General features: G+C 49.0%; 1 protein-coding gene across 3 annotated transcripts in view; it reads right to left on the minus strand.

Moving 5' to 3' along the window:
* The window catches only part of LOC119431233 (gamma-tubulin complex component 6), a 314,121-nt gene that overhangs the window by 131,245 nt on the left and 168,499 nt on the right, over positions 1-14,377 (minus strand). For all 3 annotated transcript variants that reach the window (XM_037698710.2, XM_049657249.1, XM_037698709.2), the window contains exon 11: positions 262-433. In XM_037698710.2, coding sequence (XP_037554638.1) covers positions 262-433 — 172 coding nt within the window. The remainder of the gene's footprint in view (positions 1-261; positions 434-14,377) is intronic.

Below are 14,377 nucleotides of genomic sequence, written 5' to 3' on the forward strand. Positions count from 1 at the left end.
GTCTGTTCTTAAATGTAAAGACGTACAACCAACTAGTAGACTATTGCCCTACATCTCAGTTACATTCACAAATTCTTGCGCAAAGAAGTACTTCTCTTTGGGCAAGTTCGTGCGACATACTGCAACATTAAACAGCATGCAAAGACACCAAAAAAGAAACATCCTGTGTGTAAGTGTTCTTTGTCATATTTTTGTGTTGTTTAAACTTGCAGTCTTGCAAACAGGACATCTGACGAGCCAGCACAAGCATCTAACACTCACTCTCCACGTATGGATCAAGTCCAAGGCAAATCTCTGGGAGTGGTGTCAGCTTGAGCTCAGACTCCATGGCACGGCTGTAGCACTCTGATGACTCCCTGGTCTTCTCCAGTTGCAGGCTGCTGAACGCCAGCCTCAACTCCGGTCGCAGCTGCTTGCTCCACAGGAGGCGACTCTGCAGCCAATAGTCAGACTTAATGCAAGTATTCTCACACCAGAGCACTTTGCAGAAGCCATAATGAAGACCATGCAATGAGGTAGTGGCACAGATGAAAAACTACTACACCTCCCCCCCCTCTGGATTTGCCAGTGGTTATTTCACAAGACAAGTGTTGAACTTTGATAAGTTCAGTGCTGTTTGAATTCTTTCTCTCTGTCCTTGTGATTTTGTGCTGCCTGCATTAATCATGAGCTGGCACCAACACACCCACTGTCGTGTGATTGTTGGTGTATTGAATGGGTGCAATGTAGAAGAGGTCACACTGTCAACATTAAAAAAATAAAAATAAAGCACAAAGGAAAGGAATAATTTGTGACCTTGAAGGGGCTATGACAATCCATTTTTATACTGCAACTTATCTCAACGTGTTGTTTGTACATCAAATGTGAATTAAGGTGAATTTGGTAGTCTCCATATTTTCAAAATGATCACCTAATGACTCTTGCACATTTCCAGCTGTCGAAGAAAGAAACCATGGCTTGCTTTTCGCAGCAGCTAAAGACAAAAGGCATGTGTCTCAGTTTGAAATATACACAGAAGCGACTACTGCTTCTACATACTACTTATACTGCTGTATATTAAAGCGGCTGAATAGTATTGGAGTTTGTATATTCAAGCTTCAAAAGCTTGCTTTGATTTATTTTGAACACCAGTAAAATAGATACAAGGGCTGCCAAACAGCAATTCTTCATATTGTAGGTTGTGTAGGCATCATCGTAGGCACGGTATGGCAGATTAGTATTTCAACCAGGGTGTCGAACCCGAATCAAAACCAAAAACCATACCCAAAGCGGAAATCTGACAGGAACTGAACCCAAACCGATATTCTTAGCATGTGCCTGAACCTGAACCGAACCTGAAGCGAAAAAAGTAATAATGGTTACTACTTCGGTATGAAATATTTCAAGCATATAGGATGCAAAAAACAGGTGCTAATTGATAAGTGATTTTACGAAGTACCTAATTACTTTTCAGTCGCCGCACCCACGAGAACATTGTTACAGCTCACGAGTTGCGTTATGAGTGAGAATGGGGATAGACGATAGGTATGTGCTGATAACTATAAGGCGACCTGGGCAGAGACGCTTGCACTTCTGAACTCAGCTATGCCAGCTGCATTCCTCCGCCGAGGACAAACAGAGCAAGAGATATGGCGAACTCGAGAATAGAAAATGTGTGTGTGTATACTAAGTGGTGTGTGTATACTAAAATATCACAGAATCGAATTAAATAGAGCATGTTCAAATAATTCAATTTACAAATTGAATAACTACTATTCTATCTTTAGAATATTCAAAATATTTGATATGGCGACCTGCCCTATGCCCCATGTTGCGTGCGGCGCGGAGCTCCTCGTGCTTGATGCCATTCAAGTGAGCCACGGATGAGCCATCCCAACTGATGCGGTAACGGACTTCGAGCGCTCCCCGATGTCGGCCCAATGTGGGAAACAGTGCCCGAACGCCGCAGTTCACAGATGGGCGGTGCGCACCGCAAAGGCCGTGGGAACAAGCAGACGAAGCTATGGTACGAAGTGAAACAAAGACATGGAGATAATCGGTTTCTATGTTTTATTATTACTCTAAATTTGAATTCATCTACTGAAGCAACAGAACAAACAAATAACTGCTGTTGCCTTCAACAGGGGTGGATCCAGGTTTTTTCCAAGGGGGGGGGGGTGAGCTTCTGTCAATGATGATGATGATGATAGTCGTCTTATTTACTGAAATTCACCGTTTCTGCTCAATATAAACCCGCCTCTTATACGGCTAGCGCAACACCTGTAGCGAAGCCAGGTATCGGTTTCTCCGAACTTATAGGAAAAGGACGTTGCCCAACACAGCCATGTGCTTTGCGGCTGTGCCTGATAATTTATCTAAGTCTCTAAGTCTAGTTGGTTCATGTTCCCGAGTCTAAGAGTCGGGAGCAACATGTGAACATTTGTTTGTTTTTCGACAGACTCAATGCAAAAAGAAAGTCCGGTTAAGACGAACCGCCTCAGACGTTCTCTTCGGTTAAGACCAACATTCGGAGTGACCACCACCAGTACCGATCCTGGAGGCTAGGGTGCCTCGATGCGCCGCGCCCGGGGGCACGCGCATCGAGGTACCTTACTGGAGGCCTGCGGCGCACATCGTCAGTGTGCAGAGGCGAAAACAAGAGGAGGAAACGAAAAAAAAAAGTAAAAAGAAAAAAAGCGGAGAAAAGCTCCTGGCCAGTGACGTTTCTCAGAAGGAGCATGTGACCTCGCGTCAATATACGGGTTCTACAGGCATATACGGGTCCTACCTGTGTGGCAGCAGATTCCTGCTTGAACTCCCTAGTGAACTTTTTCCAGCAGGCCAAAAGCACAGAAGGACTTTTAAGGTCATTAGGTGAGATGACGTCGTTTGTGGCTGCTCGTCGATTTGCACAGAAGCGAAAAACTTCCATCACGGACTGGATAAAACCAAGCAAGAGTACCGCTTGAAAACAGTTTTCAGCTAAATAAATGCTTTTTATGTCATTTTTCGCCCATTGTAAGTCTACTTCATTTACCGTTTTTAAGTAATATATTTGGATGCACCTTGTCATGTTGCCAATTATTTTTTGGAGTGCACTTCTGTTAAGACGAACAAATTTCATGGTCCCTTCAAGTTAGTCTTAAGGGCGTTTACTGTACTTTATAAAGAGCTATCATTCGAGCTATCATTGAATCACTGGAATTGACGAGCACAGTAAAAAAATTTTGAGGCAGGCAAATCTTTATGAAACGAGAAGGCGAAGAAAAGACGGCAGCGTCAATATTGCTGGCGTTTAGGGCATTTAGGTGATTATAAATCAATCCAGTAACTTTCCTTCCAGATAGAAGGAAAGTGCCTACTTTTAAATAGGAATTACGCAAGCTGCTTGCTTCGCGAGGATCTGAAGCGTGGAAGCAGACGTAGCAGACGACAAAAAAGCACTGCCCACAACACTCACTGCGTTTGCGCGACACTCGTTGCAGCAACCGGCCGGCGGTGGCGCCGAGCAGACGTCACGTGCTCCGGTGTTACCTTTAACAGTGGACCGCTTTGTACGTCACCAACACGTGTTACTCCGAGGTGAAAAGCCCAGATATTCCCTCTCCTCTTGCTCCTAACCAACTAGATTTTTTATTGCGATAGCAATTATACAAACACTCTAAGCGCACTTCTGCCATCAGGGTCGTCGTGAGGTTCTGTATAAAGTCCAACGGCGAAAAAATTGTCGCTGCGTGCCGTACGCTGTTTGTGTGAGCGAAATCGTACGAGGGGAGCCAGCAATCTGGCTCAATGTAGCGAATGCAAGGGAGGAAGGCAGGCCGGAAACGCGCGGTCATCTATCGCGTACGCGAGGCACGGGGGCAAGGCGACAGAGAGGGAGGAGGTGCGTTCTGCTCCGTTGGCTGCTGCTCACAGCGCAGCCGCGCCTTATTTGAAAGCGATCTGCGATGCGGGCGAAGTGCGCACCCGCACGGACGTCATATTCAAAGCGATCTGCGATGGGGACAAAGTGCATGCGCCGAGTGCCGGTAGCTTCGTATGCGCTCTGCTTTCGCTGTTTAGTTCGCATTGAAGCGAGACGAGAGAGAGCGCGAAGGTCAATTTGCCCGCTGCTACTGGCGCGCTTTCTCACTCCGGCGTTTTCACAGCGAGTTTCCGCGGTCATCGAGCGAGATGTGTTCATGTTTACCTGTGTGCGCGTGACACCGTGCATGTCTATTAGGTTGGTAAGCAAATGTTTGCAACTTTATACGGCCAATTGAATTACTATCCTTAATTTGTATAGCTCTCTACTAATTTGCTATCCCAATCAATGCTTCGCCTTTCGGGCGAAACTGAGACTTTCTTTCGCGCATGAGCATTGGTTTTTGCGGAGAGCCCTCCTGGGCACGGACGGACGTTTCGCCGAGGCATATACAGCGTCACTGTAAAACATGTATAGCATAGCTGATTAAATTAAGCAGGCTAGGTGACTTGCACAGTCCCGCTTTTGCTGTCTGTGTTCACATTGTCTGTATTCACGTTGCTGCTGTCGACGCCTCTTCGCTTTGTTAGCTTTTTTTTCTCCGGCGTGAACGCACTATGCCGCATCCCTGGCTTTTTCAGGTAACGGTAAGAGTCAACCGACGACACCCCGAGGCAGAACTAAGTTATCAGGAACGAAAGCGCTCGGGCGGACATGGGCAGGCTTGACAAAAGGGACGAGTAAGGCACGGCCGGTGCCAGGAGGTCCAAGGTGTTCATAAAAAAAAAAAATAACTATGGCAACCTGGCGACACCACACCCCTACAGAAAACAGCTAAGCTTGTGAGCCAGCTAGCTTTACTTCTACCTGGCTGCTACCACTGGTGCTTGCGAAAAATACTTTTGTAGAATGCTGGTGGCCACATTTTTTGCGACAGCGCCATCACCCTGTCAGTGAGAGGTGATGCAGAAATCTGAGGGGGGGGTGTCAGGACATCCGGACATCCCCCCTGGATCCGTGCCTGGCCTTCAATAATTTTCAAAGCCACATGTGACTGCGAGTGGCGTCACAGCACTGCAAATTACACAGGCACACTTGTGTGACTGACGTCGACTCTCCGGTTGCAGTGCCCGCGAGGTGAAGGGTACGTGGCATTTGGTTTCAAGTTTCAGCTGTTACCGTGTAACGTACTGGTATGATACTTTGCAGACGCTATTGTTAGCGGGCATTGTATGCACCACGCTTGTCAGCTCAAAATGGCCAGACCTGGTGAGGGGCCCTTTTAATGGCCGTGTGTAAGCTAGTTATATTGCTTTCGGTAATATACAGTGGAATTTCGTTCATACAATTGTGCATAATACATTTTTCGGGATAATATGTTTCTTTTTTTTTCCCAATAATATGATTTCGTTGGAAAATATGCCGGATGATATGATTTTCGGATGATACGCTTTATTTTCTGGTTCCCGCAAAGATTGTATCAACAAAATTCCACTGTACTTGAAGTTGTGCCGCACAGTTCTAACAAGACACACACAAAGAAAAGACGCTCACAAACGCACATGATCTGCGTGTGCCATAAGAGAGAGAGCACGGTGTCGCAATGTAATCAGCCGACAGAGCACTGCATGCAACCGCCCAGGTGAATTTTTCAAAGGGGTGCTTTTAACAAGGCGCAGCAGTGCCGCCTGACCGAGGTTGTCTTGTCTATGGCACCTACCGTGCCGTACAACAAGGCGTCCAGACGTCAATCCAGACGTCAACCGAATCAAACCTGACGTACATCCAGGATGTTCTCGCCCTTTGCCGCAAGGTTGATGAACGGATGTCAGAAGAAGACAAAGTGAACCACGTACTGAAGGGTATAGCGGACGACGCTTTTCATCTGCTGGTATATAAGAATTTTTCGACCATCGACGACGTTATTACTGAATGCTGACGCTTCGAAGAAGCAAAAAGTCGTCGCATCGCACACCAATTCACGCGTCTTCCAAACACAGCTGCTACGTCGTCGTGCGAGGATCTTCACTCTCCGCATCAGCCGCCAACGTCCGAGAGCCTCGTTCATGTCGTTCGGCAAGAGATCGAAGCTGCGGCACCGGTTGGCTTCCAGACCTATGCTACCAATTCTCGACCGACAATTTCCCTCGTGTAGTGTGTCATACGCAAAGAGTTGGCGAACCTTAGCATTCAGTCTGTCTGTTCTGTCAACCGATCGGATACCTACGCCTTTCCTATGATGCCTGCTTCGCGACGCCAGTATCCCTCTCGGCCCTTTCGTAACCCAGCTGAATGGCGAACATCCGATGACAGGCCAATTTGCTTCAACTGCCGATGCGTTGGCCACATTTCCCGTCACTGCCGCAACAATACCTGGACGTCATCGTAATATCAGTCTGGTCCCCACATTACCACCGCTCACCAGATACTCGACCACCACCGGAAGATTCCACAGAGCCCGACTACTCTACTCAAGCGTCCGCATCTACACGGCAGAGTCGTTCACCGTCACCACGACGTCCCCTGTCTAGCTCACCCACTATTCGCCGTTCTCCGTCCCCCATGTACCAGCGCTCTACGGGAAACTGACGGGTGCAGCTCCGAGGGGTGACGCTGCTAGATCGACCCGGACTGCAATACCTCTACTGACCTTATGACAGATAGGAATTTACTTGATGTGTATGTGGATGGTGTCCCTGTTACTGCTCTGCTTGATACCGGTGCGCACATCTCTGTGATGAGCGACCAGCTTCGTCGACGGCTCACTAAAGTCCTGACACCTGCAGCGTCCTGTGTTGTGCGAGCCGCTGATGGAAGAACACTGTCCACAATAGGAATGTGTGCCGCTCGTGTGGGCGTCGCTGGCCGCCAAACATCTGTATTATTTACTGTTATTCAAGAGTGTCTCCATTACGTTATTCTAGGCCTTGATTTTCTATCCACTCACTCCGCACTTATCGACTGCTCCGCTGGACTTGTTCAACTCGATTTGACTTGGCCTGACCCACCTGAGGAAGTTCCCAGCAGACTGTGCTCTGCCGAGCACATTCGCCTTTCCCCACAAGCCATGACCTGCGTACTCCTCTCCCCCGCTCCACCTGTGCCTAACGGTGACTATATTCCTCTCGTAAACTTCGGAATTGAGGACCACGTCCTCCCGCAAGGCATAGCCTTGGGTACGCTGTCCTCCTCCCAAGACTGCTAGTTATGCGCCTTGACTGCTGATATTACGTCGTCTCCTGTTGACTTTTCATCTTCTTTGCCGGCTGTCTTTCCGGAGTTAACAAACATGATTGCTCCCGATCTTCCGCCACACCACGCCGACCAGCTACACCACCTGCTTGCCTCGTTCAGTGACATTTTTGACCTGCATGGTCGCCCTTTAGGCCAGACCTCTCTCACGACACACCGTATTGACACCGGTGACGAACACCCTATTCACAGGCGACCATACCACGTGTCTTTGCATGAACGACAAATCATTCACACAGAGGTCGAAAAGATGCTCTCTCGAGGTATCGTCGAACCGTCATCCTGTCCTTGGTGTCGTTCTAGTTAAAAAGAAGGACGACACCTGGCGCTTCTGCGTGGATTACCGGCACCTCAACAAGATCACAAAGAAAGACGTTTATCCTCTACCACGCATTGATGACGCCCTCGACTGCCTCCACGATGCGAAATACTTTTCTTCCATCGACCTGCGTTCCGGCTACTGGCAGATTGCCGTCGACGACTTGGATCGCGAAAAGACTAACGTCCGACGGCTTATACCAGTTCAAAGTCATACCAGTCAGCCCGTAGCGGCACCCGTGGCCCGCGGCCACCCGGCTCCCAGAGCCGCGACTTCCAAAGTCAAAGAGATAGAAGATGCTATTTACATAAGAAATTCGGGCCACCCACGAGGCTTCCGTACTCACTCGCTTCAGGCTTGCCAATGCTCCGCAGGCGCTAGGCCTCGTTCTCCCAGGATGCAGAACATGTGGCTCTCGTACCGAGTAGTATACTTCAAGACACTCGCGAAAAGGCTTAGCTTGTTCAAAAGTTTAAACACGCCACAGCAACTTTAGCCTCGCTCAAGAAATTTAAGCACGCCGCCGACGCAAGCGATCAAAATCCACACTAGGACTACGCTTTGGTTGAAACAAAGGTTGTCTCAAACCGAGCAAAACTGTCAAAATTATCATCCGATGACCCAAGAGGTCCACGTTGGGCAGCCAGATGTGGGATCTCACACATGCTTTTGGGAAAGAGGAACGACAACACAGTAGTGCAAACAATCAAAAGGGCATTTATTGCACCTTTCATACACTAATGCACGCTAGCCGAATAACTACGCATAGAACATTCATATGGGCGCGCAATAAATCAAGAAAGTCCGACTCGCTGCGACCAGATAGCGAGCGAATACGTTCACCCCATGCTAGACAATAACGCCTAATCGTTCACTTCTGACCGCTGCCATTAGATATGACCGGTATGATCACTGGCCGGAGCACGTGCACACACCAAATGCACAGCATTGTCGCCGTGAGGGATGCGCAGCGAAGAGCCAAATTCGATGCCGAAAATGCCACGTTTTTGTGCCAGTCGGCTCAGAATGATTGCTTTCGTCTTTACCACACAAAGTAGATTGCAAATGTTTAGATAATGAAGGAATAATCACAGGAAAAATGTTTTGCCCCACTTACCTAGCTAAGCGAACTAGAAAGTACAGTGCAATATTTTTTTCAGGTTAAGGCGCCCTCTGTCCACAAACGTGGACACCACACAAAACTATGAAAAAATAAAATTTAGGTTTCCATCTTTTAATGACTCTTTTATTGAAGCATGGAGAGCCGAAAATGATGTTAAGATAATTTTTTTCCTTGCCAGATTTAATTCGCGCCTGAAGGAGTAAAACCCCTGTCACACTGGGCATTCTAATGTCATTAGATTCAAATGACATTCGGTGCAGCAAATGCCATTCGACCTGTGGTGGTGCTACAGAGAAAAAAATAATGTCATTTGGTCATGATATCAATAGCGATATTTCCAATACGATTAGCAAGAGCAATACAACAAGGTATTGGTGAGTGTTTAAAAAATCTATCTATATATTTTAAAATAAATGTGAGGCGTCGCTTCACTGAAATAACATGCATTTAAACTTCTGTTTCAGAATGTCTGGCCACAATAAGCCAAGACAAGGCTTAGCCAGCTTAGTAGCGATAGCTGATAAATTGAACACAAACGATACGACTGACATGGCGGTGCTGAATGACGACACTCAGTTTTAGCAGGTGAAGCGGATAGTTACTATGTGCCTTGCTTTGTGCGTGCACAGAGGCACCCGTTTGCTTACAATAGGCACCGGGCGCGGGATGAATTTGGACCGGTGGCACCTTCATGCGGCGGCGCCGCGAATGTAATGGCATGTTGCGGCCGGGCCGCACGCAGCAGGCGCTGCCGTGAAACAAAGTCTGATCAAACATGTTGCGTTTTTAGGTGCACCAACAGTTACTGAAACATGACTGAAGCTGGTTAGGCCATTCAATTCAATCGTTGTTCATTGCAGCATCGCGTTTTTCAGGCGGAGAGTCTGTATATGTGCGGTGTGTAGGCAACAGCGCGTACAGTACTCAGCAATTGAAACGCGATACTTGAATCGCATGGTCGCCAGCACTTTTTGCACTGACTGTAAGCGCTGGGGACGCCAAACTGATGCATTGTGGTGTATAGTGAAAGCGAGAACCTTCGTAACGCATTATGACAGCATTTGGTCCCACGGCGCTCACCTGTGGAGTGAAAAAAAAAAAAAAAAAAAACGACGGCAGCCGCGCGCTGCCAGCGCTTCAATCGCTGGGCACTGTACATTTCCCACCCTGATTTGCTATGGTCTAGTTGTTCTAACGTTAATAAAAGAGCCGTTCGTACACAAGAGCTTCGTGTCCCACTTGCCTGTCTTCGCCTCCGCAGTGTAACGGCTCCAGAGTGTGGGCACCGAAGGCGAACACTCAGATTTGTAGTCATTTTGCCGTCTTATCAGTGTATCGGTCTTCCTTTTAATGTACATTTTCTTTTCTAGCAATTCCCAACTCTGGTTGCGTCCGGCACATGACTGTGCTGTGCATCGACGGCGAACGCCAACGCAGTGGCGTGTTCACACTCACCGCCACCGATGGCTCCCGTCGCGCTCCCGTCGCGGACCGATTCAACGGTGGCTCTTGGTTGGATCCGAGGTGTCGCTACAAGGTGGCAACAGTTTGTCAGAAACAGGGTCACAGAAATTCAAGATAATACTGACTCTTCTCAGTGGGACCACTGTTCTGGAAAAGAAAACCCGGCGGACCTAGTTTCTCGGGGCACTTTGGTCCGGTCTCTGATTGACAATGAAATTTGGTGGAGAGGACCGGCTTGGTTAGCAAGACGTGGGGAATGGCCTAAGAGCTGGGCTGCCAATCAGACTATTGTAAAAGACGAGGAGTCAGGAATAGACACTTATGCTCCATGCTTAAGTTACATTGGTGCACCCTGTCTTCGACTTGTGAGGACGTAGTAACTGGTTGCAGATGCTAAGGGTCACAGCATGGATACTGATGTTTGTCACAGCCTGTAGCGGCCTGCCAACTCCTAAACAGACCACCTAACGGCGGAGGAGCTCGCCGCTTCGGAAAGGTACTGGCGCTCCATTGCCCAAAAGCAACGATTCGGTCTTGAAGGCGTTCCATTGCCCAAAAGCAGCGATTCGGTCTTGAAGTTTCAGCCCTCCAGGCAGGACGAGACATCCCTAAGGCGTCTAAAATCAGATTTGTACCCCTTTCTTGTGGAGGAGGATGGTTTGCTGCGGATCCAAATGAGACTTGGGAATGTCACGGACCAGGATGGCCTGTCCAACTTCTGTACCCAATTGAACTTTCTTCGCTCTAACAGACTCGAACTGCGCGCCTTTCCAGGGTGCGGAGGATATTGAATATTTACCCTTCTTCGAAGGCTATTGGATTATGTGCAGTGCCATATCAGAGGCCTGAAAGGTCTAAACGTCAGTCCTGCCAGCTATGCAACTATGACGACGGACATTCTGTTGAAGGCATTGCCAGGAGACATCGTCATTGGCTATTACCGAAAAAAGCCAGTTCAAAGTCATCAACCTCTGCTATTGACAGTTCAGGCTCTGTACAACAGCAAGATTCAACGACAGCAACAGCCAATGAGGAGTTGCAAAAACTCTTGACCTATCTTTGTGTGGAAGTTGAAAGCCGAGAAAGAAGTGGAGTTCATGACTTTAAAGGAAAGAAATGTGCTAAACCACCTGAGGAGAGGAGAAACTTGCACTCAACCTTACACACAGCAGCTGTTCTGCAATCTTCCTCGAAAGTTGAAGACAAGGACTGTCTCTTCTGTGGGTCTTCAAAGCACTCAACTTCAGTTAGCATCAAGCACCCGATCCTGCTTCCCGGTGATCACTGCGCCACTGAACTCATCGCAACGTGCTTGCACCGGAGGCTTTTTCACGTGGGAGTCGCAACGACCATCGCAGAACTCCGAGAGCACTTCTGGGTGACGTAGGCAAAGCAGTGCAAGAAAAGAGTGACCGGACGGTCTACTTGGTGAGCTCGCTTAAGGACTAAGCCTGCGACGGCTCCATTGATGTCGCTACCTGCAGACCGAGTGAATGTCTCAAAACTGTTTGACATTGTCGGTGTGGATTTTGCTGGACCAGTATACCTGAAAAGTGAGCCTACACAGAAATCCTACATTGTGTTGTTCACTTGTGCGGTAGTTTGTGCTATTCACCAAGAGCTTGTCTTGCGCTCAACGACCGACGGTTTCTTGGAGGCTTTTCAGCATTTTGTTGCACGTCAAAGATTTCCTGCGGTGGTTTACTCTGACAATGTTCTGTGCTTTAAGCGTGCTTCTCGTAAACATTGCGCTGTATATGACATTGTTCCAGGAAGTGACGTTGGAGATTACCTGTCAGCTCATCGCATTACGTGGAAGTTCTCTGCTGACCGTGCTCCTTGGTGGGGTGGATTTTGGGAGCATATGGCGTGATCAGTTAAAGACAGTGACGAAAGTACTAGGAAGGTCACTTCTGAATCATGATCACATGAGCATGGTCCTAACTGAAATAGAAGCGATCATAAACAGTAAACAACTAACATTCATATTCTACCCCAGAGGAACCTGAAGTCTTGACACCTGCCCATTTCTTGCATGGCAAGCGACTGACAGCGCTTCCTGACTTACGAACTGTAGCTGTAGTGCCTTGCTCCTATACTGAGCTGCTTAACACATGGATACAGCGTCAAGAAGTGCAACATGACTTCTGGAATCACTGGTACAAGGAATATTTAATACTACTCAGAAGCGCTCATAGTAGGCCAGTGTCAGACATCACTATCATTACTGAAGGCAATATTGTCATAGTGCGCGATGATTCCATTCCCAGACTGTGGTGGAAACTCGCATGTGTCGAACATTAGGGGAAATGATGGAATTGTGTGCGCATGTCGCCTAAAGCTTGGAAACGGCAAAGTAGTCACATGGCCTGTACAACATTTGTACTTCCCAGAAATGCACCCGTAGCATTTCGTGGGTCGGTAGTGTTGATAATAGCAAAGAAAGAGCTCGTGCAAAAAGAAAGGAGAAAGAGCAGCGAGCGAGGCGTGCGAGCACGGCGCTCTTCATTTTCTTGCTGAAATAAACATCAGCGTAAGACGCGCTGCTCTATGCTCTTTCGGGCGTATTCTCCTTCACCGTACTTGAAGCCTGGTCTACCGGACAACGAGGTCCTCAGACTTTACAACGTTATGACCAGTATAAACAAAAGAAATTTAATGCACTGAATTACAGTGGAATCTCGATGATACGATCACGGCTAATACGAATTTCTGGTTGATACGAATTTTTCTGTGGTCCCGGCCGAGCCCCATTACTTTGCACCGTGCTAGAGAACGGTTGTTCCGAATCGATTTTCAACCCGCATCGGTAGATACGTAAACGCCACCCCACCGACGGCCGCGAAGGAGAACAGCGCGGAGCCTTTTCTATCTTTCTCTTTTGGTGCGGAGGCGCGGACGTGGCGCCGGAAAGCGCGGTGGCCGCGACTGGGCGCGAAAAGTTTGAAGCAAGAGTTTGAAGCAGTGGTGCTTTAGTTGCTTTTGTGCTTTCAAGATACGGTGCGCGCGACAACACCGACGGCCGGCACAGGCGCAAAGTAGAAGAACGCATTTGTCGGCAGAGTAGAAGCCGCCAACCCCCCCCCCCCCCCGCCCCCACCCCACCCTCCATTCCTCCCTCCCGCGCTGCCTTCCCGCTTTGCTCCTTTCGCATGGGAGCTGCGTCGCCAGTTACCCTTGGGCCCGGTGGCAAGATACGCATTTGGTGCCATAGCACAGCGTCGCCCCCCCCCCCCCCCTACCTCCCATACCCTCGCGGCCTTTTGCGCGACGAAAGTCGCGTTTGCTCTCCGCTGTGCGTTCGCTCTCCACAAAGGTGCGCGCGTGCCCCGCGCGCTTTCACTCGCACATACGGCACGCGGCGACAATTTTATCGCCCTTGGACTCATGCTCCACGTCTCATGCTGCTCCTCCGCATCGCCCTCGTTGATCTCCTCTCCCATTGGTGGGCGCACCTCGTTGAGAAGCGTGCTCGCTACCGCCCTTGTCGGCAAGATTTTCCCACGGAAGCCGCATTATAGCCGGTATTTCGTCTCACGCTGCTGCACTGTAAGCGGTATGCGTATACATGGAGTTCTATGGGAGGGTAAACGGGAGTCAGAAAAGGCCGCTTTGTAGCCAGTTCTGCACTATAAACGGTTACGTTATAAGTGGTCTATACTTTAAATGCTTTGTACGTACGTGTGCCTGAGTGAGTTCACCTCCGACTCTTTAATTTAGCTAGTTTTAATCGTGTTTTGATGATACGAATTTAGGCTAATAGGAATATTTTTCGTGACCCCGTGAGATTCGACGAGATTCCACTGTAAGTGCAATATGCAATTACCTTTTAAAGTGAGGGTTAATACTGTGGAGATGGGTTTGCACAAGGCTTACCCTACGAGCGACGGTCAGGAAAGGGCACGACGCTCCTCCACTCCGCAACGCACAAAGGCGCTACGGCAGGGTTCGTCGACTCTCCGACACGGCGCAGAGAAGGCTCCGGAGTCAGATCGCCAACAAACTCGGGTTTATTCACCCAAGGTACAGCTCAGTGCTACAGTCACGGCGCTTACGGGCCAAGGCTCGCCGCAAGACCGATCGAGTACGCGCGCCCGCTGCGCTAGGGCTAACCGGGTAGCGGTCCGCCAAGCGCGATAACGAGGAGTCGCGAGAACAAAGGTCTCATGTAACCACCTCGTTGCGAGCCTGTGAGCCTCTGCTGCGGCGAGGAAGCGCTCAGCGGACGAGAGCTCGGGTGGAGAGGGTGCCCGGGGGCCGCCGCGCGGAAGGC

This window comes from Dermacentor silvarum, chromosome 10 (genome assembly GCF_013339745.2).
Source record: "Dermacentor silvarum isolate Dsil-2018 chromosome 10, BIME_Dsil_1.4, whole genome shotgun sequence".
NCBI classification, from domain to species: Eukaryota; Metazoa; Arthropoda; class Arachnida; order Ixodida; family Ixodidae; genus Dermacentor; species Dermacentor silvarum.